The sequence below is a fragment of the Dipodomys spectabilis genome, unplaced genomic scaffold (genome assembly GCF_019054845.1).
Source record: "Dipodomys spectabilis isolate Male_0828 unplaced genomic scaffold, ASM1905484v1 ptg000234l, whole genome shotgun sequence".
NCBI lineage: Eukaryota > Metazoa > Chordata > Mammalia > Rodentia > Heteromyidae > Dipodomys > Dipodomys spectabilis.
The window spans coordinates 17030719-17058432 of record NW_024870911.1 but is presented as its reverse complement, the minus strand read 5'-3'; the positions used below and the strand labels follow the sequence as shown (position 1 = coordinate 17058432).

The following is a 27714-nucleotide window of genomic DNA, read 5'->3' as shown; positions in this document are numbered from 1 at the left end:
TGCTGAAGACATCCTCTTTTCATACCAACTTCTTTGCAGTCTGTCACAATCCTAGGTAGCCTAATCATAAATCTCAGAAAGCTCCTCCATGATTTTCTACTATTTTGGTTATAATTCCAATCCAAGCATTTGAAGATGGAAGTAGCTTTTTAAGATAAAAGAAAAGGAGGAGGAGGAAGAGGAGGAATACCAATATGAAGTGTGAGCTGGATGTGGACATAGGATCAAGGTAAGTTGACTAAGAAGAGCAAGTTGCAGAATAACATATACTATATAAGTTCATTTGTGGTTTTAAAAGAGATTCACTTATTGGGCTGGGAAGGTGGCTCAGTGGTAGAGCACTTGCCTTGCATGCTTGAGGCCCTGGGTTTGATTCCTCAGCACCACATAAGCAAAAAGAAAAAAGCCTGAAGTGGCGCTGTGGCTCAAGTGGTAGAGCACTAGCCTTGAGCTGAAGAGCTGAGGGACAGCATCCAGGCCCAGAGTTTAGGCCCACGACTGGACCAAAAAAAAAAAAAAGAGAGAGAGAGAGTCACTTATATTTGTGTATCGTTTAAAAAACTCTCTGAAATGAGCCCCAAAAGCTAATAATGGTTACTCTAAGGATGGAGCTAAAAATTGGGAATGTGTGGAAAGCAGGTTTACTTTTCAACTTGTCAATATTCTGAAGGATCTTGTGTTTTTGTTTTTTGTTTTGTTTTTGTATCTGTACTGGGGCTTGAACTCAAAGATTCTCACTCTTCTCAGCTTTTTCACTCTTGACTGGTACTCTATCACTGAAGCTCCATCTCCAGTTCTGACTTTTTATTAGTTAATTAAAGACAAGAGTCTCTCTTCCATTTGTCTGCCTAGACTGGTTTTGATCTTAAGATCTCAGTCTCCTTATCCAACTCTTATCCCTTTCCTAAAACAATTTCAACTGATTTGACTGTTCCTTTTTTCTTTTCTTTTCTCTTTCTTTCTTTCTTGTTTTTTGCTGGTTCTGAAACTTAAACTCAGGGCTGGGGCACTGCTCCTGAGCCTCTCTGTGTTCAAGGCTACCACTTGAGCCACAGTGCCACTTCTGGCTTTTTCTGTTTATGTGGTATTAAGGAATTGAACCCAGGACTTCATGTATGCTAGGCAAGCACTCTATAACTAAGCCACATGCCCAGCCAGACTGTTCCATTTTCTTTCTTTCTTTTTTTTTTTTTATTGGTCATGGGACTTGAACTCTGGGCCTGGGCACTGTTCCTCAGCTCTTCAGCTCAAGGCTAGCACTCTACCACCTGAGCCACAGTGCCATTTCTGGTTTTCTGGTGGTTTACTGGAGATAAGAGTCTCATGGACTTTCTTGCCTGGATTAGCTTTGAACTGCGATCCTCAGATCTCAGCCTCATGAATAGCTAGATTACAGGAGTGAACCACTGGTGCCCAGCTACTGTTTTTTGGTTGTAATTTCAACCTAAACATTTGAGGATGGTAGAAGGGTCTTAAAAGAACTGGACAGAAAGAGAAGACACTGAGTCAGGGGAGGATGGATAATGAGAAATTTGAGCAGTGGTCCCTGGAAGACATGGGAAAGTAGTTACATACCTGTAGAAGAAAGATAGCTGAGGGAGAACCCTTCACAGCCCTCTATGCCTACATATGGTCATCCCAGATATCCTTTTCCTGTTAAAATTGCTTGAGGTCAGCTTCAGCTGAATTTCACTCAGACCACAATGTTGGGGGTGGGGGTAGTAGCAAGAAGGTGGTAGGCATCCACTAAATACATTTGGTGAAACCCTGCCTAGTACGGGTAGTATTAGATAAGAGAGGCCAGATAAAAATAGGATCCCACCCCTGCTGGGAGAGACCCTCTGACAGGGAAAATGGAGGATATCTAAGATACCCTTAGATATCTTAGGGGTTGGGGTAAAGACAAGCCTTGATCACAGGTGCAAGATGGTATACAGGAAGAAATAGTGAATTTCGCATGAAGTCTCTTTCCAGCCTGAGAGACTAAAGGCCCTGGGTGCATAGACAGCCAGGAAGAAGTGGGCAAACTGTCATTTCTGCCAGGGAATGACTAGAGTGGAGGCTCAGGACCTTTCTAACTAGAACTTAACAGGGAGAAGGTTGGTACAACAGTTCTTCACCTCTAAGGCTGGTTTTTGGCAGAGCATGTCGCCTACGGGGCTCCCCAAACTCTGACCAGACACCCAGAAAGTCAGACACTTAGGCTTACAGCCTCCAAATGGTGCCCAGAAGGGGGCAGTGGACAGAAGCACCTTCACCGGCCCCTGGGAACCGTCTGGGACCGTCAGGACTCCAGAGGTATCATCCCTTTTGGGGTTGAGCCCGGGAACAAAGGTCCGACATTGAGAGGCACCGCTTCAAATCGTGGCTTAGAAAAGGAGGTCCGGAGTCCTCCGTCTGGGTCCAAATCCCCATTGCTGGGAATCTAAACCCTGGAGGCCAGTCAGGAGCTATAAAAACAAAACAAAAACAACAAAAACAACAAAAACGAGCCTGACCTCTTGGGGAGAAAGGAAAGGGGGGGGTGGCCCTTTTTCAACCCCACCCGCTTGATGACTCACCTCCCTCCAAACTAGGGCCCTGCCCCTCCTGCGCCCGGTGCCAGGCGAGCAGGGCGGGGCGGGTACTAAGGTGGGCTCCATCCCTGAGCCCTAGGCGGGCAGACAGGCTCCAACGTGTCCCCGCGGGTGTCCCTGTTTACCCAGAGCCGGGGAGGGCGCGGGGGGCCGCGTGGGCCCGCCCCACCCCGCCCCCCGCGGCCGCAGGCCCCAATCCCGGTGCCCGGCTGACAAAGTCTCCAAATCAAAGCTCAGCCTTTCCGTACCTTCCCCGCGGGCGGGCTGTCCCTGCCCCCACGCCCGGCCCGGGGAGGCACCGTCAAGGGTTCCCCAAAGAAATCAAGAGGCCTCAGCCCAGACGTCGTCGGTTTCCCGGTGGTTCCCCTAAAGGGAGCCTGAAATCCTCAGAGTCTGATCCCGAGTTTCAAAGAGGAGCGCTCCGCTCTCCGCACCCACCGCCCCATCCCACCCTTGGCCCCTCAGGTTTCCCGAGCGCGCGGCGGAGAAAGGCCTGGTGTCTCCGAGGCGAGGCGCGCCCCGGACCTCGAATCGGCTAGTAGGAGGTGGAGGAGCCTCTCCTTCACCCCCACCGGGACTCCCACTCTCCGATCGCTCCTCAGAACTCCAAAGCCCGTGGCGGGTGCGACTCCCCCTCCCCAGGGCAGCGCGCCAAACCCGCGCATGCGCACTCACAGGATTGCCGCGTAGCTCTACGCCCCCCCCTCCTTTTTTCTTTCCCCGCCCCTTCCCTCCCTCCCTCCTTTCCCAGTCCCCTCCCTCTCCCCCCCACCAGCACTCCCCCCCCCACCCGCGGCGTTTCAGTCCGGGGAACAGCGGTAGGAGCTCCAGGCCCGTGCACTGAGGAGGCGGAAACGAGGGAAGCCCCCAGAGCTCCAGCAGGCCCCTTCCAAAGGCTCCCCCACCCGGTCCACGCCCCCCAACCCCCACCCCGCCTCCTCCCAATTGTGCATTTTTGCAGCCGGAGGCGGCTCCGAGATGGGGCTGTGAGCTTCGCTCGGGGAGGGGTATTGAGGAGCGAGGAGTAAAGCCGGGGGTGAAGTGTTCGGATTGAGGGGCGGGGGGCTCACCTCCATCATCAGGCCCTCCCCAACGGGTTCGGAACTGTACCTCTTCACCCTCGCCCCTGGAGGAGTGCTTTGGTGAAGGAAAGAATAATAGAAGAGGGAGGGAGAGGAAGATAAAGGGGGACCCCCCAATTGGGGGGGGCGAGGGTGTGAAGTATCAGAACCGGAGGGGAGGGGGCTGCTGCTTGCATCAGCCCACACCATGCTGACCCCTCCGCTGCTGCTGCTGCCCCTGCTCTCAGCTCTGGTCGCCGCGGCTATCGATGGTGAGTGAGATTCCGCGGCCCCTGTGGACCCCTGGGGGCACCCCCTTCCCAGCCCCCACTCCTGCGTACAGATGGGGAAGGGAGACGCGGGAGGGGGTGCCTTTTGTTATCCCAGTCCAGCTGACACAGCAGCGGCTCGACTTGGGGTGGGGGGGGATGGTGTCCGATTTGGAGGCTGGGGGCCCTGGGTAAATTATATTTCCGGGGGGGCCCCCAGCCCAGACAAAGACCAGAGGCCTGACTAGAAAAAGGAGTGCTCCCCTTTTTCTGTATCTGGGATTGAGAGGCCTTCTCTGCCTGTCTCTGGTTGAGGAGGGCCTCTGCCTCTCCTACATCCTCCACCCCCCCCCCCCCCATCTGAATTGTGAAGGAATCCAGATTTGTGATGTACGGCTGCGAAAAGGGGGCGGAGGGCCTTTTGCAGTGGCCTCTAAAGATTGGAAAGGGACGACCAGTCAGGGGTGCCCTGCTGGGCAGAGGGCAGGCAGGCCCACAAGCTGTGGGTAGGGAGAGGAAGGGCCCCCTGCTTGGGTGTGGAATGGGCTCAGCAGCCCAGGCATGAAGGCCTGGGTTCAGAATCCCGGGCTGCCAGCCTGGGTTCCAAAGTGGGCACTTCCCCCTCTGAGGGCCTCTGTCACTGGCCTGGGTAGGTCCCTGTTGGGGGACAGAGTAGGGCTGGTGATGCTATGTGACTTTGACTTTCTCTTCTTGATTCCTGGGAGCTTTGAGATGAAGAAAAAAAAAAAAGTCAGATGTCATCATTGGGGAAAGGGACTGGAGAATGGCCTGGAATGCTGGGGTAGGGGACTGGGAGGAGACAGCTTTCTCCTGACTTCTGGCTTGATTACAGTTTGGACTGGAAGGAGAGTTGGAGGTTGGATGGGGGGGGGTATGGGTATTCCCACCCCCCACCATCTCAGTTCCTCACTCTTTTGGTAAATACATTTAACTCCAGCCCTACTCCGTTCCTGTCTATGTTCTATAATGCAGATTTAGACTTAGGCTAGAACTATATCCTTTTGGGAAAATGGGATGCCCATCTCTCCTTTTTCTATCAGCTGGTTTTTTTTTTTTCCTCTCAATTTGTGAGTCACTGGTTCAAGTTTTGCCCAAGCTTTTAAGGTTGGGTCATGGAGTTGGCCTGGGCTGGGTCTCTGACTTAAGAGAGGGTAGGATCTCCTTGCTTCCCATTACCTTCACATTCTTATTCCTCATGGAAGAAGTGCCCTCATACCATCACACTCCCCCCTCCCCCCCCTTGTAAATCTTGCCAGGATTGGGAAAGTTTTTCTCTGAAACCAGATTATCTATTCCCGTCCCTTCTCCCTAACTTGTTTCAGTTGAGAGCCAGAGGATCAGGAAGCAGCTGTGCCCAGAAAAACAGTTTATTCAGTGGCCCTTAATCATGGCATCTTGGGGACTGTCTGTCTGGCCCCCCACCTCCCAATTATCTACCCAAGAGGAGGAAAGAGGCTCTGCCCTGAAAATCCTGCAGACCAGCCCACGCAGCTACCCTTTGCCTTTGCCTCCTCTCATTATGTTTTTTCCTCTGGTTCTCAGCCCTGGAATGAGAGAGGATAACTGAGGCAGAGATGACTGCAGCAACTTCTAGGAGGAAAAGAAGAAGGGGGGGGGGGAGGGAGGGAGAGAGAATATTCAATCACCAGAAGCTCCACGAAGGAGGGTGGAAGAAGTAAGGTAGAAACAAGGGTAGGGATCCAAACAAGGTAGGGATCGCCAGGCCAGGCAGGAACAGGATTTCCAGGGAGCTTCTGTCCTATCTTCCTGACCAGGTTAGTTGGTGGTGATTAGCTGAGACTGGACATGTTCTCCCTTGCCTTTCTCGACCCAAACCACTTGTATATCCCTGTTTCTGACTAAACTCTGTCCACAGCACCAGGGAGTGGATCCCTTCCCCAAACATACACCTATGTCCTCCCCTGGAAATGGGAATGTACTAGGTAGGGGAAGGAGTGTAGGAAAGGAGAATGCTAGAGGATTATCAGTTCAACTCTATCCAGAGGCAACCTGTTTTTCCCTATCCTGCCCACTTACCTGGAGCCCACAGATAATTTTCTTCCTGGCCCTGTGCATGAGCTCTTGGTGTTTAACCTTCCTTCCTTCTGCTCTCAGAGCTTTGCTGCTTTTCCCTGTGGAAGCAGTCTCAGTGCCCCTTTCCCCTTTTTCCTTCTCTTCTGCCCCTAGAACTGTTCCCCACCCCACCCCAACATTCCCTTTCATTGGGGGAAGAATGATCACTTCTACACTAGAGAAAATGGAGTGTGGGGCTGGGAAGGTAGCTCAGTGGTTGCCTTGCATGCATGAGGCCCTGAATTCGATTCCTCAGCACCACATAAGCAAAAACAAAAAACAACAAAAACATAAAGCTGAGAAAATGGAGTGTACTTGCTGTTGGGAAGAATGGACATGATAGGATAAGGAATGAGAAGTGGGATCATTGAGGACCTAGCTGAGATAAGGGGACATTTTGTAGTGGAAAAGGCACTGTAAGCAGGGCTCAGGAAAGAAGAAAACTGACCTCCTCCCTTTAACTGTCCTTCCGTACACACCCCTTGAACCAGCCTATTACCAGTTAGGAGGAGGCAAGGTAGACAAATGAAGTGAGTTGTAAAGCTGGTGTTAGCCTCCTGGCTCCCTGAAAGAAGGTTCCAAACTCTGTTCTCGCTGCTCAGACCCAAATCCCAAAACATCTCTCTCTCTCTCTCTCTCCCTTCTCCCTCCTTCTCTCTCTCCCTCTCTCCCTCTGTGTGTGTGTGCATGCACGCACACGTGTGCCAGTCCTGGAGCTTGACTCAGGGCCTGGGTGGTATTCCTGAGCTTTTGTGCTCAAGGCTAGTGCTCTACCACTTTGAGACACAGCTCTACTCCAGTTTTTGGTGGTTCATTGGAGATAAGAGTCTCACCAACTTTCCTGCCCAGGCTGACTTCAAACTTTGTTCCTCAGATCTCAGCCTCCTGAGTAGCTAAGATTATAAACATGAGCCACCAGCACCAGGCTCTCTATTTTTCTAGTTCAAATCAGGGATGTGTAGGAAAGTCATCTAGGGGATTACTTCAATCTTGTTCTTCATTTTCTCTTTTTTTCTCTCCTCTTCTTCTTCTCCTTCTCCTCCTCTTCTGTCTCCTTCTTCTCCTTCTTCCTTCTTTTCTCTTTCCTCTCCCCAACACTGGGCCTCCCAAGGATGAATCCCAGGGTCTTGGCCAGAGTCAAATCCTGTCTAGACACCCCCCACCCCCAGTCTTCAAAACTTTTTCTTGGGCTGGGGTGTAGCTCAGTGGTATACCACATGCTTAGTCTGCTTAAGGCCTTGGGTTCGGTCTCCAACACCCCCAAAGCCCAAAACAAATTGAAAAGAGATCATCTTTTTTTGTGTGCTTATACTCAGAGCCTAGAGCCTATACTCAGAGCTTGCACTCTTGTTTGGCTTTTTTGCTGTAGGCTGGCTAGCACTCTAGCATTTGAGCTTTTTGTTGGTTAATATGGAGATGTGTCTTTTAGACTCAGCTGACTTGGATCCATGATCCACAGATCTCAGCTTCCTAAGTAGCTAGGATTACAAGTGGGAGCCACTGGTGCTTGGGTAAGAACCTCCTTCTTACCTTTGGGAAGCCCTTCCTCAAGCCTCTCTTCTTTCTTTGTAGTTGAAAGCCCTGAACTCTAAACTTATCCATTCCCCCTCTCCCAACACAGTGTTCTCTTTTCAAGGTCCTCCCCATCCTTAAGATGCTCTGTCCTCTGGATGGAAGCTCTTTCTCTTTGGAATTTGGTGCTGTTGAGTGGGATTGTACAAGGGTCCCTGATTTGGTGATTCTGTGTTAGTGCCAGGGAACCTGGACCCGCCCCCTGTGTTCTGTCCCAGATTTCAGCCTGGTTAGCAGGATCCTGCATTGTTTGGAGAAGGAAGCAGTTGGCTCTGGAGTATTTCCGGTGCCGTGGCCTCCAGCTCTAGTGTAAAACCTTGCAGAGAAGGAGGTGAGGGGTACTGGAGAAGGAGAGTCCCGTTGTCTCTATTGCTCCCTGCAGAGAGAATAAGAGCTGGCTGCAGCCCTATGCTCCCCCCAACCACATCTCCGTGGGAGGCAGTGGTCCCTATTCTGGGTCTTCTTGGGTCAGATACTGCTAGTTCTGGGATTTTTGTCTCCCCACAGATAGGTGTTGCCCCCACCCCACTCTGCATTTCAGCAGGGTAGTCATTCTCTGGGTTCTTCCCAGGACAACTGTGTCACCATCTTGGCAATCTCTGGGCTGGGCTGAGCCTCCTTCCTGTCTAATTTGCCTGCCTGCTTTCCTCTGTCTGTCATTGGTGCATGCTCTTAGCTTTCCAGATTCTGTCTGTTGGCCTCATGGTTGATCCTTTATATTTGCCCATGCTTTGTAACTGACTCTGTCTTCTGTCACTTGTCTTATTTCTCTGTGTCTATTCACATGCATCCAGGTCTCCCAGTATCCTGAACACTACCTGGGGTAGGAAGAGTGGATTGGTGTGTGTGTGTGTGTGTGTGTGTGTGTGTGTGTGTGTGTGTGTGTGTGTGTGTGTGTGTGTGTGTGTAGTGGTCCTTTAGCCTTTACCTCAGTTCTAGAGTCATTCTTTCTCTGTCTGGCCAATCTTAGGCTGTCCAATTTGGCAGTAAACTTCCCCCTCTCCTTTCCTCTAAGTTCTTCTCCTTCCCCTCTTCACTACTTCTGGGAATGGGTTTTAGAGAGGACGTTCCTGGAAGAAAGAAACTTAATGTGTGCTACATAGGAGAAAAGACGTTATTTCAGAAGGAAGGCAGGAGGTTAGACTTCTGGTCGGACTTCCTTCTGATGGAATTGAGAAGGAAGAGGATTGGAGAAAAATGTGGGGAATAGACCCAGAACTGAGAGTTTTTACTTCTGATGAGCATAGGCTATGTTGGGGCTGCCGGGGGAGGTAGGGAGAAAGGACTTGTAATAGTCTCAGTCTGGTGAAAGATATGCTAACCTTTTCAGGCATTCGAGCATTCTGGATTTTATTTCTGGGGAAAGGAAAAGATGATAGGGAGAGGTCACAGGTCAGCCTAATGTCCTGCTGAGTCAATATTGACTCAGGATGGAAGGAGAGACCCTTCTCCGCCCCTGGTGGTCTAAGCCACCCCATCTGTCCATCTGTCCAGGCCGCAAAGCAGAGGCCCAGACTCAGGAATGACAAAAATGTGTCTGAGCCTCACTGAGCTTCGGGAAGGAGCCACCGGGTAACACCCAAAATACATAAAATTCAGGGAAAAGCTCTCCATTTGGATCTGCGAGGCCCTCGCTGCTCCACCCCCATATGTTTAAAAGCTCAGACTCTTCAGGCTCTGCGTGCCCCCCCCCCCCCCCAGCCCCGGGACACACCCAGCTTCTCTGCTCCCTTAGAGATACCATGTAGCTTCCTTTAGAAAATGTCCCTGTCTATCTCATACTGGGAACCTATCTCTCCCTCTGCTGTGTCCCACTCTTAAAAAGGTGCCCCAGGGTCTCTTTCTGGTAGTCCTACTTCCAGTCTCCTTGTCCTTTAGAAAGTACTGTCTGTGGCTCCCCAGGGATATAGAAGGATGGGGGCCCTCTTCCTTCGGAGAGGATTTTCTTCCAGGCTCAGGCTTTCCTGTCTCCCTCTCTTCTCTGGCCAGGCATTCTCACTTCCCATCCTCACCCCACCCCAAAGTCCCAGAGTGGGACAGGGAATGACAGCCAAGGCTCGAGAAGGGCAGTGGGGTCTGTGTTGTGTCTGGACACACACCCAACCCCACACCTCCTGCCCTGGCTCCAGCTTGGTGGCCCTAGGGGCCATGGCTGGGCTGGGTGCCTGGGTTGAAGCTGTGTGTGGGGGGGGTGGCGGGGAAGCGGGGGAGACAGGGTGTTGGCCAAGTTAGCATGGCGGTCACATTCATCTCTAGGCAAAGCTGAGAACAGACGGCCCCTGTGTCCTGGTGTTCCTTTTGCAACTCACTCACTCTCCTCTCTCTCTAGTTCTCTCCTCCTTCTCCCTCCTACCTCAGCCTTCTTCTATCCCATCCTTGTCCCAGTCTGTCTCCTCAGTGCCCACCTATTCTCTCAGAGACTCTGAAGGTCACTTTTTACAATCATTCTCCCCACTCCTAAGGCCACACACCCAGAGTCCTCCTGGTGTCTTCCTTATAGGCAGGTTTCACCTGCTTAGTTACTAAGAATCCCCCAGTGTCCTCATCTGTAAGTTGGGTGTTGCAGGACACCTGCTTTGCAGGGCGGTGAGGATCTAAATGAGTGAACAGGTCCCTACTTTTCAGACCTGTGGCTGGCACACAGTAACCACAGTATAGAGTGTCAGCACCCATGATTAGGAAGCCCTCCTCTCAAGAAGTAGGGGATAGCCAGTAGTGATGTTTGAACTTAGAGTTAATGATAATCTCCCCATTTAAACTGCAGGCCATGGGTTTCCTAGGTGCTAGATTCTGATACAGAAGGCTAAAGGGCATCAGGGTTGGCCACTAAGCAGATTATACATTTCCTCCCCTGTCTCCCTCCCCCAGCCCTCCCCCAACTCCAAGGAAGCTTCCCTCGGCTGTGGAGACTGCCCCAAGTAGGTTATGCATTTCTTTCCTCCCCTTTCCCCTTGAAGGAAATCAAAGACAGGCCTCAGCCTTTTCACTGGAGACTCCGTGGCTTTCTCTACCATGATTGACAGGAAGGAAGTTTTTTCACTTATTTCTCTCCATCCTTGTGCAGTCCTAGCTCTCCTCAGGAGATGTGCTCGCCAACACTCCTTCTGCCCATGGGACAGAGGAGATGCTTCTATGGGACCCAGGCTGAGCCCTCGAGTTTCTTTCACCCGTCCCCATCCCCCACTGCCTTCCCTCTGCAAGAGCACATCTGGTTTGTGAATCTCTCTCATTCCAGCTTTCCGAGTTTGCCAGCTGCTGTTTCCTCTGTCGAGTTCAGGCCAAAAATGGGGGTGGGGGACAGTAGGGGAGACTATGTGAGGGCCAAAGGAGGGGGGGGGGTCCATGATTGAGACATGGAATGGAGGCAAGGTTAGGATGACCAGCCACTGACCTCAAGCCCTGGTTGGGAGTTCTGCCCTGGGAAGGAGTTGAGGCCTGGACTCAGCCCAGGTGGGGGAGGGGGAGGGAAGAATTGTTGTCATTGGGCCTGGGGGGAGTGGCATGGGGGTCCATTTTGGGGCTCCAAAGATCCCATCTGCCTCTGAGCCCCATTGCAGCTTCCCTCTCCCCTCTCAGCCGGCCTGGCTGGCCAGGGGAAGTGCTTGTCCTCCAGCATGCTAACTAGGCTGGCGGGCTGTTTCCCCGGGAAGACCTCACAGCTGGCCCAGTGGGGCAATGAACTCAGCATTATCCACCTCCTCAAGGGGCCTTTATTCCAGGCTCAGGGATGGGGGGAGAGAGGGGGACTCCAGGGGGGGTCTGGCCAGGCCATCCTTGATGTGTTTCCTGAACTGGGCTCTGGTTCTGGCCAGGGGCCTGAGTGCAGTCCTCTCTGCCAGAGATGGGGGTTAGGGAGAGAGGATATCTCCTAGTGGCCCCATCAGACTCCCTCCCTTTGCAGACACACTTCCATACCCTTCTGTCTCTTTCTTGTCAAGTTGGCTGTGTACATCTGTCTTCCCAGGGGACTGTGGCTTCTGAGGAGTGGAGGGGATACCTTCTTTGGTACCCTGACGCTAGTGCGGAGCTAGCCTTCAATGTGTGCCAGTGCAAAAGAAATGGACTTGAGCAAAAACAGCTCAGGGACAACACCCAGGCCTGGAGTTCAAGCCCCAGTATCAGCATACACACACACAAAAGAGTCCATACAGTCAGCTGAACTGGGCTGTCAGCTATGTGACCCCTGGCAAGTCTGGCCCAGTTTCTTCCTCTGTGAGCTGAAACTAGCTCCTAGGGCCAGGCTAACCAGAGTCGCTGACTCTGTCATCCTGAGCAATCTTTAGGTGCCTCTTATCTGAGGATGTCTAATGAAAGTCCCCCTGAGGCCTAACCAACAAGGCAGTCTGTCTAAAGAATGAAGGTGGGAGCTGGGCTCCATGCCGGGCCTTGTTTGCTGTCCCATACAGATACCACTCTGAGCTATACTGTGTTCCAAGAGTACTTCCCATGGTTCCCATGTAGGGGCTGGTGGTTGGGGGTTGGAGGTGGCTGGGGTGATAGGTCAAGGGATCAGGGATATCCTAGAGGACAAAGAAGCCAAGAGATTAGAAAAGGCCAGTTATGGCGGATGAATGATGATAAAATAGGGTGAAAGAACTTTGTTTTCATGTATGAAAATAGAACAATGAAACTTGTTGAAGCTCCTTTAGCAAATGGGGAAGGGAGTAAGGGAGAGTGGTAGATGGGAGTAAGATGGATTGTAATACATTGTATACTTATGTGGGAATGTCACAATGAACACCCCTCCCATGTCCAACTGATATCTGCTAATAGAGAAAGAGTACTCCTGAAAGAGAGAGAAAGGAAGGAAAGAAGGAAGGAAGAAAAGAAGGAAAGGAGGGAAGGAAGGTGAGGAAAGGAGGGAAGGAGGAAGGAAGGGAGGAAAGAGGGAAGGAAGGAAGGAAAGATGACTAATTATGACTGCTACTAGAGCCAGAGGAATACCAACTCTCAAAGTTTTGTTTTGTTTTGTTTTTTTTGGATCCAGTCATGGGGCCTGAACTCTGGGCCTGGGCGCTGTCCCTCAGCTCTTCAGCTCAAGGCTAGCGCTCTACCACTTGAGCCACAGTGCCACTTCTGGCTTCTTTCTTTTTGCTTATGTGGTGTTGAGGGCCTCATGCATGCAAGGCAAGCGCTCTACCACGGAGCCACCTTCCCAGCCCCAAGTCTCAGAGTTTTGACTCTGAAGGGAGTCAGACAACCTGGAGGACTTGGAGAGCACAGCAAAGCCCTCTTGGATCCTTCTCCCCTTCTATAGGTACACAGTGTCAGAAAACAACACAGTTGAGCTATAGGCATATAGAGTCTGGACCACACGGGGACGATGCTGGTGATGGAGTCCTAGGGAGTTTTAGGACCTTAGTTGGCCTCCATCCCTCACATACACTCTCCATTTCTTTCCTAGCCCCTAAGACTTGCAGCCCTAAGCAGTTTGCCTGCAGAGACCAAATCACCTGTATCTCAAAGGGCTGGCGGTGTGATGGTGAGAGGGACTGTCCAGATGGCTCTGATGAGGCCCCTGAAATCTGTAAGTACCTTCTTGGGATCCTTCTCCCCAAACTCTCAGCTTCTCCCTTTCCCTTGGCAGATGTTTGGGATGAGGATGGCTGCTCTCCAGCCTGTCATGGACCTTGCACTCTGACTATGTTTGTCCGTGACACAGCTAAATTTTCCCTCTCCTCTCTCTTCAAGGTACCCAGCATGGTGCCTAGTGTGCATGGAAATGGCATCTGACTCCATTAATTACTACATCGCCACACCTGATAAGTTTGGTGTCTCCTGGGCTGTAATATTTGCCAGAAAGAGAGAGCCCAGTTGCCCTTTCTTTCTGACTCTTTCCTCTTCTTTCCAGCTTTGAGTTTTCCTAGCCTTTCATGAATGGCCTTTAGGTCCTGCCAGGTACCCTTATGTTCTTGGGCTCCCAGGCCAAAGGGCACAGCTCTTGCTCAGTCTCTGTACCAGAAGCCACACCCCTGTGCGCTTCCCGCCACCCCCGCCTTCCCCTGCCCCCAATAAGTGGTGTAATCAGAGGCAGCTGTTTAAACTGGGAGAAAGGTCCCCACCCAGCCTTCATTGGCAGGGTTGCCAATTGGGGGTGGGGAGTAGGGGCTGGTGGCAGGACCCCAGAGTCCTGGGCAGGTGTCAAGAGTATTGGGGTCTGTACCTTCAGCATCTCCCCAGCTTGGCTGATCCTGGCCAGGGTGTCAGTGAGCCTTCCTAAGCCTGTCTCTACCCTCTCTCCTGGGCTTTGTGCTGCTCCAATCCCATTCTGTGTCTTTCCCATGCCCCCACCCATAATTATCAAGGGTAACTTTAGGACAGAAAGGGCTCCACTAGTTTGTTCTGTGTCACCCCGACACTGCCTGGGAGGGGTGGGGACCCGAGGATTGAGCCTGGAGTCTTTGTATGTCATACCACCTTTGCCCTCCGAGTTTGTTGGGAGTAAAAGAGTTGTGTAAAGGAGCCATACCTGGCACTTGTTGTCCATCCTTTTTTCAATTCGGTGCAGCCTTCATCTTGTAAGCATCTTCATACTGTTTAAACTCATATGAACTCTTGGACCAGTAATGGTCACCCACAGACTTACCTGCCTCCCACTCACCATCTCCTCTGAGAGAAAGGCACAGACAGGTTTGCCATAGCCCACGTGGATGCTCTCAAACACTAAAATGCCTAGATATGTGCAATGGCAGAAGCATATAAAAACCTGCATTCATACATAAAAAAGCATGGAGGCAGGCACCAGCGGCACATGTCTATAATCCTAACTACTCATGAGGCTGAGAACTGAGAATCACAATTTGAAATCAGCCCAGGCTGATGAGTCTCCATGAGACTCTTTTTTTTTTTTTTGCGGGGGGGGGGGGGGGGTCTGGTTGTGGGCCTGAACTCTGGCCTGGGCGCTGTCCCTCAGCTCTTCAGCTCAAGGCTAGCACTCTATCACTTGAGCCACAGCGCCACTTCCGGCTTTTTTCTTTTTGCTTATGTGGCGCTGAGGAATCAAATTCAGGGCCTCAGGCATGCAAGGCAAGCGCTTTACCACTGAGCCACCTTCCCAGCCCTCCATGAGACTCTTATCTCCAGTTCACTAACAAAAAGCCATAAGTGGAGCTGTGGCCCAAGCAGTAGAGCACCAGCTTTGATTGAAAAGGCTAAGGGACAGTGCGCATATATAGCATCCTTGCTACATACAACTACCAACTCCCCACTGCATGCAGAGCCCCAGTGAATCTGCATAACATAAGCTCACTTTCTCACATTCTGCCTGGCTGAGGCCAACAGTAATGATCTTGCCAGCTCCTTTTCCTTCTGGCAATTATAGAATAAGGACATCACTAGTTGGCCACAACTTTTGACCCTTCCCAAGTCTTTCCTTCAGGCCTCTGCTGTGGATTGGAAGGTTGAATAAATAGTGCTATCCAGCAGGAATATATTATAAGCCACATATGCAGTTTCAAAATTTTCCAGTAGCCACATTAAAAAAGGTTAAAAAGAATTTAATGACAAAACAAAAACTGGACTCCAGTGGCTCACACCTGTAATCCTAGCTACTCAGGAGGCTGAGATCTGAGGGTTACTGTTTGAAGCCATCTAGGGCAGGGAAAGTCTGTGAGACTCTTTATCTCCAATTATCTACTCAAAATAATAATAATAATAAGCAGACCCTGGAAGTGGAGTTGTGGCTCAAGTGGTAGAGTTTGTGAGACTCTTTATCTCCATAAACTACTAAAAAAATAAGAAGAAGAAGATGCTGGATGTGGAACTGTGGCTCAAGTGGTAGAGTGCTAGCCTTGAGCAAAAACACTTAGGGACAGAGTTCAAGCCCTTAGTTCAACAGTTCAAGTTCCAGGAGCAGAGCGCGCATGTGCGTGCACACACACACACACACACACACACACACATAGAGGAAAAGAAAAAGATGTGGTGGCACATGCCTGTAATCCCAGTACTTGGGAGGCTGAAACAGGAGAATTGTAAGTGTGAGGCCAGGCTGAGCTATAAAGTGACTTGTAGACAAGCCTGGGTTACAGAGAAAGACACTACCAAAAATTATTAGCCATCTTTCAACTTTTTGTATTGTCTTTAAAATCCAGTATGTATTTATGTGTACAGTTTGAACTAGTCATGCTTCCATACTCAATAGCTACACGTGGCTGGTGCTATGTATAAGTCAGTGCATTTCTAGAAAATTTGGTGCCACTCATCCCCAAGCTCCACGTCCTGGGAGTACTGGGAACGAAGTGTTCTTTTTCTTTGACATGACCTCTCTTGACATGCACTCTCCCACTCTGCTATTGAAAACCTTTCACCTCTGACCTCTGCCTTTCTCCTGAGTGTAGAATGTTGGATATTGGGATCCATAGGCACGGAACATTTAGGGAATGGACCCTTTGTTGAAGCCTACTTTTTCCTTCCACATGACTGCTCCCAGAGGAGTAGCTACTGTTGGGAATGATAGAAGAAATTGGATGGTGGAGGAAATGGAGTAGTGGAAGGGCCTAACTAGGCCTCTTGAGATCTAAAATATACGGTTGTTGGAAACTCTAGTCTCAATTTATGCCCACCCTCACCTATCCTCATTAAACAGCTGGCCAGACACCACCCTGGTCATCATTGTCATGCCAGCCATTCTGTCTGCCCTCAGGTCCACAGAGCAAGACCCAGCGGTGCCAGCCAAATGAACATAATTGTCTGGGCACTGAGCTATGTGTTCCTATGTCCCGCCTCTGCAATGGGGTCCAGGACTGTATGGATGGCTCAGACGAGGGAGCCCACTGCCGAGGTAAGGAACAGAATTTTATTCTCTCCTGTCCCAGATGGATGTATGAACTTCCAGCCTAGCACCTGAGATGGGAGGTCTGCCATCCTTGCATCTGAATGTGGATGGAGGCATGCTCTAGTCCTCTGCAAAGACTTGCCATCAGATGCAGATGAAGTTGGTTGGCCTGTAGGCTTAAAGGCTGATCAAACAGCCCTGTGGACCTTTGCCAGGGACCATGGCTGGGCACTTCCTTCTGGTTGAATACTTGGACAAGTCACTTTTCTCCTAGTTTCTCATCCATTAAATGAGAGATGAATGTTTTTATGCTTTTTGTTTTTAATAGTGGAAACCTTTCTTCAAAAGACTTTCTCATTTTTCAAGAAGTTTTCCTGAGTATCAACACCGAGGGACAGAGATGCTGTGCCTGGAGCAGGGGTCAGGGATTTGGAGCTTGGGGTACAATCTATCTCAATATTCTAGAACTCATTCCTCAGGAATGGCAGGTCTTAAAGGGACCCAGGAGCTGCTTTGGTTCATCCTGATAAATCTGTACTTCCCAGGTGCTTGATGGGAAAGCTATCCAGTCTAAAGAAGGAACATTACTGTGATGTTAGACTTCTCACCTGTGGCTCAGGTTACCAGCTCTGTAGTCTTCCCTCCTAGATTCCAGTGGGCTAGGGAGTCCGATCACTGTATGATCAGTCTGTGAGAAATTTACAACATATGGAGAAACAGAGCCTCAGACTTGCCTGTCAGGGAATAGTGACCTTTCTCTGCTTTCCGGGGTTTTGGGCAGCTTTTGAGAGGCCTTGAGCAAGGAGAGGAGCACTGCTAGGGGTGGAGCCAGTGTTCTGTGTCATCCACGTGTCAGAGAACATCTGCCTGTTAGAGGAGACACATCTGGATCCTTTCAGTGAGTCAGGGAGTGTGGAGCAAGGGAGTTTGTGGAAGATTTTTTTTTTTTTTCTCTTTTCCTTTGGTCGATAACAAAGCTCCTGGGGCGGAATCCAGAAAGTTGGCCTGGGGGCTGACTGCAGCTGCCACTCACACCCCTTCTTATCAGATGATGCATGCCCAAGCTTACTTCCTTATGACCTTCTTGTTTCGGAAACTGCAAGTAACCTTAAAACTCTAGGTTTTGAACTTCCTCTGATACTTCAGAAGTTGGACTTCCTCCCTGTCTTCCTGCCCCATATCCAAATGAGAAATTCCTTTTCTAGCTTTTCCGCGACACTTAATATTTCCTTCCCCCTTCCTGGGGGAAGGCTGGACAGGTAGCACATTTGGACCTTGGGTAGAATCGGAGCGGAAGGGATGACGGGAGCCTGGTTCTCCTATTCCAGTTCTTCCCGGCAGGCTTAGTGCCTTAAACGCCTTAGCACCTCAGCGGCTCCCTCTCCTAGGTGGGGGCAGTTAGGGGCTGTGTGTGAGGCAGCTGGACAAAAGGGTCTTTGTGGCCTAGCTGTCTGGCCCCACGCAAGGCCATTAATTGGGTCACTGGTCTGGTGGGGAGGCCAAATACTCTTCCACCTCTCCTCCCTCCTGCCTCACTCCTTCTGTCTCCCCTAGGAAGTGGGTCAGTGGCAGAAGGAAGATTAGAAAAGGATCCTGAGGAAACTAGGTTTACTTCTCCTTTTCTATCCTCCACTTGCATCTTGGGCCTTTCTCGGAGCCCCCTGGGGCTCAAGGGACACGTTGCCAAGGTGCTTGCAGGACAGCATTGGGGACATTGCATGCTCATTCTTCACCCCCTGCCCAACTAAAACTGACATTGTAACCCCTAGAGAGTACAGACAAGAGGCACATGAAGGGACTCACTGTCCCCTCCTGTTGACCCTAGAAAAGTATTGGAACCCCTTTCATGGAGACATGGGTGGTCCCAAAAGACAGAGCTTTGGAGAGGTAGCTGCTAAGTCATGTTTGGCTGTGTGACCTTGGACCTGTCCTAGGTCATCTCTGGGCTTCAGTCTCCTCACTTGCAAAAAATGGTCCATGCCTCTGAAGGTGCCCTTCCTCTTGGGAACCCCCCAGTCTTTCTTCAGAGGGATTTCTGGAGGTTGACTGGAGGTGGGAGAAGGGTGCTATCTTGGGGCCTGAGTGTGTTGTCTGTTCTGCCTTTGCACAGAGCTCCGCAGCAACTGCTCTCGCCTAGGCTGCCAGCATCACTGTGTCCCCACACCCAGTGGGCCCACCTGCTACTGCAACAGCAGCTTTCAGCTGCAGGCAGATGGCAAGACCTGCAAAGGTACGTGAGCATGGATGTCTATGTGTATACAAGTGCCTGCTGGGCACCGGCTGGGGTAGTAGAAGGTGTAAGAAGGGACAAGCATTTGTTCCCAACAGACCTTAATCTCCAGTTAACTGCCAAAAAAAGTCAGAAGTGAAGCTGTAGCTGAGGTGATAGTGTACTAGCTAAAGTTCAGGGATAGTGCCAAGGCATTGAGTTCAATCCCTAAGACCAGCAGTGCTTCCCTCCCCCCTGAACTGTAGGCTGTATGTGTGGTTCAAAAAAAAAAAAAGTTAAAGCATTACAGATAAAAGTGAAGTTTCTGGCTAAGTGCCAATGGCTCATGCCTGTAATCTTAGCTACTTAGGAGGCTGAGATCTGAGAATCAAGGTTCAAAGCCATCCTGGGCAGGAAAGTCCAGACTCATCTCTAGTTAACCAGCGGAAAGCAGGAAGTGTCACTATGGTTCAAATGGTAGAGTACTAGCCTTGAATGAAAAAGCTAAAAGACAGTGCCCAAGCCCTAAGTTCAAGTCCCAGTACTGGCACACAAAGAGCAGAGCGGGGGGGGGGGGGGGGGGGGGGGGGGGAGGGAGGAGGAGAGGGAGAGAGAGAGAGAACTAAAGTTGCCATAGATGAATTGTCTTCAATTCTAAGTCCTTTTCTCAACTCCCTAGAGGTTGTATTTGTGTACATGGAATCATTGCACATCTAGTTGGAAGGACTGCTTATGTGTGCTCACCCTTTTAGGCATAAATAGTTCCATACGGTAGGCATTAGTTGCAATGGTTTTCACTCCTCAGTATGTTCCAGAGACTTCCCTTTTCTATGTTATTATGTAGAAATATACTTCATTCTTTTAAAAAACCACTGTGACGTATAAGGATTACCACAGTTTACTTGGCTATATCCCTTTTGATGAGTAAGTTGTTCCCAAGTTTTCTCAGCTACAATGCAAACTTTTCCGTTTTAAGTTTGCCTCCCTTGAGTCTTTGTCCAAATGCCATTCTCAGTGAAGCTGGCCTGACTACTCTAAAATGATACCCTACCACGGGTGTTCTCTCTCTTTTCTCTGTTGTATTTTTCCCCCTCCGGTGCTGAAATTCAAGTGCAAGACCTTGTACATGCTAGACAAGTGCTCTGCCACTGAGCTGTATGCCAATACTTCTCTGCCTATTTTTTTTTCAGTAGCACTAGTCACTTTCTATTGTACTATCACTTCTAACATGTTTTCCCTTTTATTTCCTTTATTACCAATCACATTTATTATAAGAATATTAGCACCAGGCACATACAGCTCATGTCTGTAATCCTGCGTACTTAGGAGGCTGAGATCTGAGAATTGCAATTTTGAGCCAGCCCAGGCAGGAAAACCTATGAGACTCTTATCTTCAATTAACTACTAAAATAACCAGAAGTGGATTTGTGGCTCAAGTGGTAGCCTTAAACAACAAAAAAAACAAACAACTAAGCACAGCATCCAGGCCCCGAGTTGAAGCCCCAGTATGCTTGTGCACGAACACACACACACACACACACACACACACACACACACACACACACACACACACACACACATGTTTCATAAGGTTAATGTAGGTATATTTTAAAGTTCACCGTGTATCTTCCGTATCTGGCACAATGTAGGTACTGCAGAAATTTTTCTCTGAATGAATGGATGAATGATGGGTGCATGTGTGTTTGTTTTCTCTCTAGAGTGGATTCTAAGATTGGACTTGCTAGATATTAAGGCTTATGTATTTCACATTATAATAGATTCTGCCAGATTGTCCTTCAAAACTGCATGGCTAAACACCCTGGCGGTGTCTTAGGGTCCCCATGTTCCTACTCTCATGACACTGAAATGACTACCCTCTTGTCCTTTTCCCTGCAGACTTTGATGAGTGCTCTGTGTACGGTACCTGCAGCCAACTGTGCACCAATACGGATGGCTCCTTCACATGTGGATGTGTTGAAGGCTACCTGCTACAGCCAGACAACCGCTCCTGCAAAGCCAAGAACGGTGGGTGGGGCTGCCTGTGGCCACTGAGCCAGGCACCCACAATGCAGTTCCCTGATGGGTAGTGGCCTGAGAAGTCCGAGGGCCTCAGCCACGCTGACTCTTCTCTGCCCCATCCCCAGAGCCAGTAGACCGGCCCCCTGTGCTGCTGATCGCCAACTCCCAGAACATCTTGGCTACATACCTGAGTGGGGCGCAGGTGTCTACCATCACACCTACCAGCACGCGGCAGACCACAGCCATGGACTTCAGCTATGCCAACGAGACCGTATGCTGGGTGCATGTTGGGGACAGTGCTGCCCAAACACAGCTCAAGTGTGCCCGCATGCCAGGCCTGAAGGGCTTCGTGGATGAGCACACCATCAACATCTCTCTCAGCCTGCACCGTGAGTCACCCACTCCCAGATCAGAGGGTAGAGCAGGGGAAGGGCAGAGTAGATGGGCCAGACATAGCCCCCTGTTTGGGGCTATAGCCTGTTTGAAGAACAGCAGAGCCAAGGCCATTCTGAGCTGTTTCTAAATCACTCTTACATTTCTGGCCCAGGGCTGAGGGAGGCCTCAGAGGAGAAAGATGGAAGCAATGAATGGTCAATCTCCAGAGACCAGGGACTGTCCCTTCTCTGAGAGAGTTGTTGATGGGCCTGCAGAGGGGTTTTCCCATGAAGCAGGATCTGGGATAAGGAATGAAGAAGCTGGAGGCTGGAGGCTGTCAAGTGGTTGAGGGTAGAGAAGCCAAGGCCTCCTGTGTCTGCTTCTGCGTTCATCTTTTCCCTCAGGGGTATCTCCAGAAAGGACTTCCTGCTATATGGAAGGTACCAAGGTCCTGTGGTGATCAGTGAGATTAAGAGAGGAGCCGTAGGCTGCTAGAGCATTTTAGGCTATCCTAGCTATTCTCATTCTGGCTCCCTTCCTAGGTGATATGTTGCAGTTCTAAAATGGCAGGCGTGTCAGTGGCTGGGATACCAGCATGGTTGGCTGCAGATCCATTGCCTGGAGTAGTCCTGCTTCTCTCTGATGCTGTTAGAGAGACAGATAAAAGAGCTCTAGGATCATCATCACATTTCCCCATCATGTCACACAGGGCTGAGGGGAAGAATTTGACCTACAGTTCATCTTCCCCCATCCCTGATCTCTGACCTTGAATGCCAAGAGACTGCTTAGTTTTCCTAATTTGCATAATGGCTTTGAGCCAGTCTATACAGATCACATAAAATGAGGTGACATATAGGACCCCTCACAGGAAGTTTGGGATTGTAAACTTTCAGCCTTTCTAGGCCCGCCCTTCTTCCCTCCCTCCCTCCCTCCTCTCTCGCTCCTTCCTTCCTCCTTCCCTCCTTCCTTCCTTCCCTTCCTTCCTTCCTTCCTGCCTTCCTTCCTTCCTTCTTCTCTTCTTTTTTTTGAACTCAGAGCTTAGCACATGTCAAACATGTGTTCTACCACTAAACAATATTCCCAAGCCCTTTAGAAGAAGGTCTTGAAGTTCCTTTATTCAGTTCCTGTAATGACCCCCAAAGAAAACAAAGATCCTAGGAGGTTACAAGAGATCCATTCTGGGTCAGAAAAAGGGGAATTCTGGAGGCAGGAGAAGACATAGGGATATCTCTCTGTGGCCACATCATAGAGTCTATACCTTGGCCTCCACTCCATAGCATCTAGGATGGTGTCTTTGGACTGCTGGTGTCCAAAACTCATCTGTAATGAGACATGGGTCCTCCTGGATTTGCTGTGCTAACAAGAAGTAAGCTCTTGAGAGGTGACCCGTTTAAGAAACCCCATGTCTGATAGGGTGGGATTGGGACAAGACCTTGTGAGACTACTGCTCTGCCTCCATGCCTTAGCCACCTTCCACCCCAACGGGCGTGGTTCGAAGAATAGATCCTGGAGCCCCTTCTCTAGCTCTGCCTCTGGTCCAGGCAATGAGCCTGTGGGTAGGTGACAGTGGGGTTCTCTTATGGGAACCTTCTCCACTTTTGCTCTGGTATGGTCCCCAGAAGAAACAGGAAGTAATCTAATTGATGCCCCTCTCTTGGCAAACCAATTTACCTTGCCTCTCAGTTTGCTAGATTCACTGGGACCTTCTGAGACAGAGTCCAGGAATCTAGAAGAGACTAAGGTTCTGGGAAGCAATGCTTAAGGTGAATAAGTGGGTACCTCTGACCCCAGCTTCTGTCCCTTCCTCAGTGCCCTGCCCCCCATCCCACACCCCTGACGCCAGAATGTCTGGCTGTCACCCTGAGGATGGTTGTTTTGCTCTCATCCCACAAACTAATTATGGGCCCTGAGCTAAAGATGTCAGAAGTGTCTCTCTCTCTCTCACCCTCCCCCAGTCACTGTTCATCCCCTTCCCCAGGAGGAGGTGTGGCCTAGAGTGGAGGGTGGAGGGCTGAGTCTTGGTACTCACCTGCTCATGGGCTGCTGGCCTGTAATTAGCTCCCCAGAGGATGATGGAAAAGGCTACTGCTTTCTCCTGCCTTCTTTGCCCTCCCTGCAATCATCCCATCCTTTGCTGTGACTGGGACCTATTGGACCCCCTGGGACCAAATCCCCAGCAGAAACCATTGAGAGGTATTGGAGACAGTGAAGCCTGCCTGCTGATGGTGGGGAGCAGAGAGAGCCTGCCTCAGAGAAAAATCTGGAAACAGAAATAGAATAGAAAAAAGGAAGGAGGCCAGGAAGTTAGTCTGGTTCATTTGGGTCCTGGAGCAGGAGAGAGATCTGCTTTGAGTCCTGAATGCCCCAGGGGCCCCTCCAAGGCTTGGCAGCATGTGTGCACACTTTCTTCCCTCAGCAGGGATGCTAACCCTTTATCCTCCAGTTCTAGGGATGTCTCCCCCTCCCACCTGGTCGCAGGGCCTATCCATCCTCCTTACAGCTGGATGAGAGGCCCAGGGCTCTAAATGTATGAGTGCAGAAATTGATGAGAATCAGAAGAGAGGAAAAGGGGATTGAGGATGTAGCTCTGTGGTAGAGCACTTGACTGGCACTTGCAAAGCCCTGGGTTCGACTCTCAGCCCTGCACAAAAATAAAAATAAATAAAACTGGTATGGTGGGAGCTGAGGTTGAGGTAGGAAGGATACACACTTGAGCTCACAGAGTTGAGACTAACCTAGACTATACAGCAAGACCCCCATTTAAAGTAAATAATAATAAATTAATAATTTTTAAAAAAGGGAAAGGGAAACCCTTACCAAGCACCTTGACCAGTTCCTTGGTTTTAGTCCTACTTTTTCCAAAGTGGCTGTGTCTTAATTTCATGAAGCACTTTAATTTTTTTTAATTTTATGTACTTATGTATGTATTTATTTATTTTTGCAAGTAACAAGATTTGAATTCAGGGCCTTGTATTCTCACTTGGCTTCTTCCCTCACTGGCTGGCACTCTACCACTTGAGCTATGCCCCAGTCTTTTTTTAATTTTTAATTTTTGCCAGTCCTAGGGCTTGAACTCAGAATCTGGGCACTGTCCCTGAGCTTTTTTTTTGCTCAAGGCTAGCACTCTACCACTTGAGCCACAGCGCCACTTCTGGCTTTTTCTGTTTATGTGGTACTGAGGAATCGAACCCAAGGCTTCATGCATGCTAGGCAAACACTCTACCACTAAGCCACATTCTGAGCAAGTCTTTTTTTGTTTAAGCATACATTAGTTATACAAGAGGGGGGGAGTTATTGTGACATTCCTGCACTCTATGTGTGTGTGTGTGTGTGTAGCACTCGAAGTCAGGGCCTAAGTGTTATCCCTGAGCTTTTTTGCTCAAGGATAGTGCTCTACTATTTGAGTCATATTAACACTTCTGGATCTTTGGTGGTTAATTAGAGGAGTCTCATGTATTTTCCTGCCCAAGCTAGTTTTGAACTATGATCCTCAGATCTCAGCCTCCCAATTATCTAGGATTGCAGAAATGAGCCTCACAGCGTGGCAACAGTTATGTTGTTATTTGATATTATTATTAGAAAATTCCATCTCAACCAATGGTTGGGCGTGGTATTTAGAACCGGTTATTGTAAACTACAGGGGCACACAATGATTGGGCACACTGGCATTTACCTAGCACCCTAGCCACATGCCAAAAAAGCGCAAATAGTAAAATTGTAGTCTAACCTAGGCTAGGCATAAAGCAAGAACCTATCTAGAATGTAACCACCTTTAAAAGGAGCTGGTGCTAGATGATGGTAGCTCACTTTTGTAATCCTGGCTACTGAGAAGGATGAGAGTTGAGGATCAAGATTTGAAGCTAGCTTGGGCAAGAAAGTCCATGAAACTCTTCAGTTAACAATCAAAAAGCCAGAATGGAGCTCTGGCTCAAGTGGTAGAATGCCAGCCTCGAGTGAAAACAAGCAAAAGCACAATGCCATGAATCCATGCCCTAGTACTAGCACACATACATGCCAAAAGAAAAGTGGGGGAGGCGTGTATCCGGTGAAACCATAGTCCTCAGGTGGTAGCTTTCCAGCAGTAGAGTACATATTTAGCAAGTGTAAGGCCCTGGTACCACTAAAAAAAAAGGAGAATAAATCATAAGTAAATAATAGTCTAAGTTGTACATACAATGGCAAATATTTTGAAAGTGACACACAAAAGACGGCTGTTCTGGAAATTGAGACCCAGAGGGTTCAACAGGCCTTGCATTTGCAGAACCAGGAACCTGGCCTTCCTACCCTAATCCCCACCCCTGACCACCTTCTCCAAAGTCCTTTTGCTCATCTTACCTCATCTCCCCGACCTGAGCAATCCTCCCCTACTCAGCAGTTCTGGTCTGTTCTCCCTTCAGCTGGGAGGTTATTTCTCCACTGTAGGGGAAATGAAGTTGACTACAGGAGTAGGGGTGGGGGTGGGGAGTCCTTGGACGGTGTGGTATAGTGAGGGATGCTCTGAGTTTGCAAATAGAGGCCTGGAAGGAAATAGGGTTTGCTGAGGTCACTTATAAGTATTGGACTTTGTATGAAAGAGGGGGTGGGGCGTGGGGGGGGGGGGAGTGTCCTGGGCTTCCTTGCCTGCACTAAGCTTCATAGGGAAGGAGGTGGATGGGGAAGCCCAGAAAAGGTCCCCTAAGCGGCAGGCTGCAAAGTTGCGAAATAGATCCCCAAGTCCAGCTGGCCAACTTCACTTTTCTCTCTCTGTCCCTCCCACTTGTGTGTGTGTGTGTGTGTGTGTGTGTTTAAAATCACAACAGGAAATGGGGTAGTGGTGTATTTAAAGGGCAGGCAAAGAGTGAAATGACAGCAGATCCTCTGAGTTTGTGTTGAACTGAAAGGGGAGCTGTCTCCTCACTGTCCCGGACACCCTAGGCTCTCAATCCTCATCCCATGCCAGCAGAACACTCACAGACTTTACCACATGCAAAAGCAAACAAAAAAAGCATGGCCCTTCTTAGGCCTGGGGGTGTCAGACACCCAAGGGGTGTCAGAATATTAGGGGGCAGGGTTAGTCACCCTAGTCTTAGGCCTAGGACCCTCCACATCCTCACACTTTGATTTCTCCATTCCTCATCCCCCTTCCTGGTTTTCTAATCATCTAAGTCCTGTCTTGCGCCGCCTCTCCCAGCCAGGGCCAGCCCTGTGTCTCCCGGCCCAGATCCAGCCCTGTCCTCTCCTCCCCCGCTGTCTCCTTGAAGTTTACTCTCCACCCAGCCTGCCCCCAGCACTGCCCTCCCTGTTTTCAAGCCAAAGGAAGTAACTTAAGCAAGACAGACGTATTTTAGAGCCCCATGAGGATTTCTCAATAGTATAAAGACCCTAAGACAGGCAGACTCAAATCCAGGCTTCTCATCCCTAGAATCCAGGACAAAATGCCTCTTAGGAACCTGACCAGGCCAGGGAAGGGAGCAAGGCATAAACCCCAGGCTGGAAGTGTCATCAGGGATAGGAAAGATGCTAGAGGAAAGAGTTCACTAATTTCAGTGTGGCTTAGCTCTGGATTTGCTGGTGGAACAAGGAAAGTTGAAGTCAGGGCTCAACAGCAAAACTAGAACACGAGGCCATGTCACTGTGTAGCCTGGCTGGCTACACAGACTTCTGCTCTACCTTGGAAGTGCCCAGTCTTTTTGTCTGTACTTACCCAACTGTTGGGGCAAGATCCCTGAGTTGGCTTACTGATTGTCTTCTTCCACTGTCCTCATGTATCCTGAGGTCAGAAAAGAAGAATCCTAGTGACAGAAGAGAAGGGAAAGTTATGTTCCAGCTCTAGGGACAGAAGAGAAGAGAAAGTTATGTCCCAGCTCTAGGACAACAGAGTAAGGACTGAGTATTCAATAAACATTTGTTAAATAAATCAATACATGTATTGATATCAGGTGCCAGGGACAGAGATGAAAAGCCCTCCCAATATCTGCAGTCAGATGAACAGACTGTGATTAAAGAAGCTGAGGCAAGCCAGGCACTGTAGCGTATACCTGTAATGTTAGCTACTCAGGAGGCTGAGATCTGAAAATGCAAGTTTGAAGCTAGCCCAGGAAGGAAAGTCTGCGGGACTGTTATCTCCAATTAATCAGCAAAAAGCTGGAAGTAGAGCTGTGGTAGAGGAGTGCCAGTCTCTAGTGAAGTAGCTAAAGGAAAGTGCCCAGGCCCTGACTTCAAGCCTCAGTACTGGCACAAGAAAGAAGAAGAAGAAGAAGAAGGAGAAGCAGGAGGAGAAGAAGAAACAGCAACTGGGCGCTGGTGGCTCAGGCCTGTAATCCTAGCTACTTAGGAGGCTGAGGCAAGAAAGTCTGTAGGACTCTTATCCCCAATTGACACTAGAGAATGGGAAGTGGTGCTGTGGCTCAACGTGGTAGTGCTCAAGGCACCTAGCCTTGAGCAAAGAGTTCAGGGACAGGGCCCAGGCCTGGGAGTTCAAGCCCCACGACCAAAAAATAAAAAAAAGAAGAAGAAGAAGAGGAGGAGGAAGAGGATGGGGAAGAGGAGGGAGGAGGATGAGGAGAGAAGAAGAGAGAGGAGGAGGGAGGAAGAAGAAAAGAAGAAGCTGCTGCCAGCAGAGGCTGTTACAAAGGAGCAAGCTCTCTCCCATAGGGAAAATTCTCTCTTATAAAGAAAGCTCCCTTTAATAGAATTGTTCTTCCCCACCAAAGGATCTTGTACCCTATTATATATCTTTGGGTGTGTGGATGTGTCCTTCAGATAGGGAAAGCTCCCAATAGGG

The 27714-nt window shown here is 49.7% G+C and overlaps 1 protein-coding gene across 1 annotated transcript in view; it reads left to right on the top strand.

Annotated features, from left to right (window-relative positions):
- Positions 1–3378: 3378 nt before the first annotated feature.
- Lrp1 (LDL receptor related protein 1) overlaps positions 3379–27714 on the top strand; it is a 91173-nt gene continuing 66837 nt past the window's right edge. The window contains exons 1-6 of the mRNA XM_042699157.1: positions 3379–3909; positions 12977–13099; positions 16217–16354; positions 18459–18578; positions 20454–20582; positions 20702–20965. Coding sequence (XP_042555091.1) covers positions 3846–3909; positions 12977–13099; positions 16217–16354; positions 18459–18578; positions 20454–20582; positions 20702–20965 — 838 coding nt within the window. The 5' untranslated portion in view covers positions 3379–3845. The remainder of the gene's footprint in view (positions 3910–12976; positions 13100–16216; positions 16355–18458; positions 18579–20453; positions 20583–20701; positions 20966–27714) is intronic.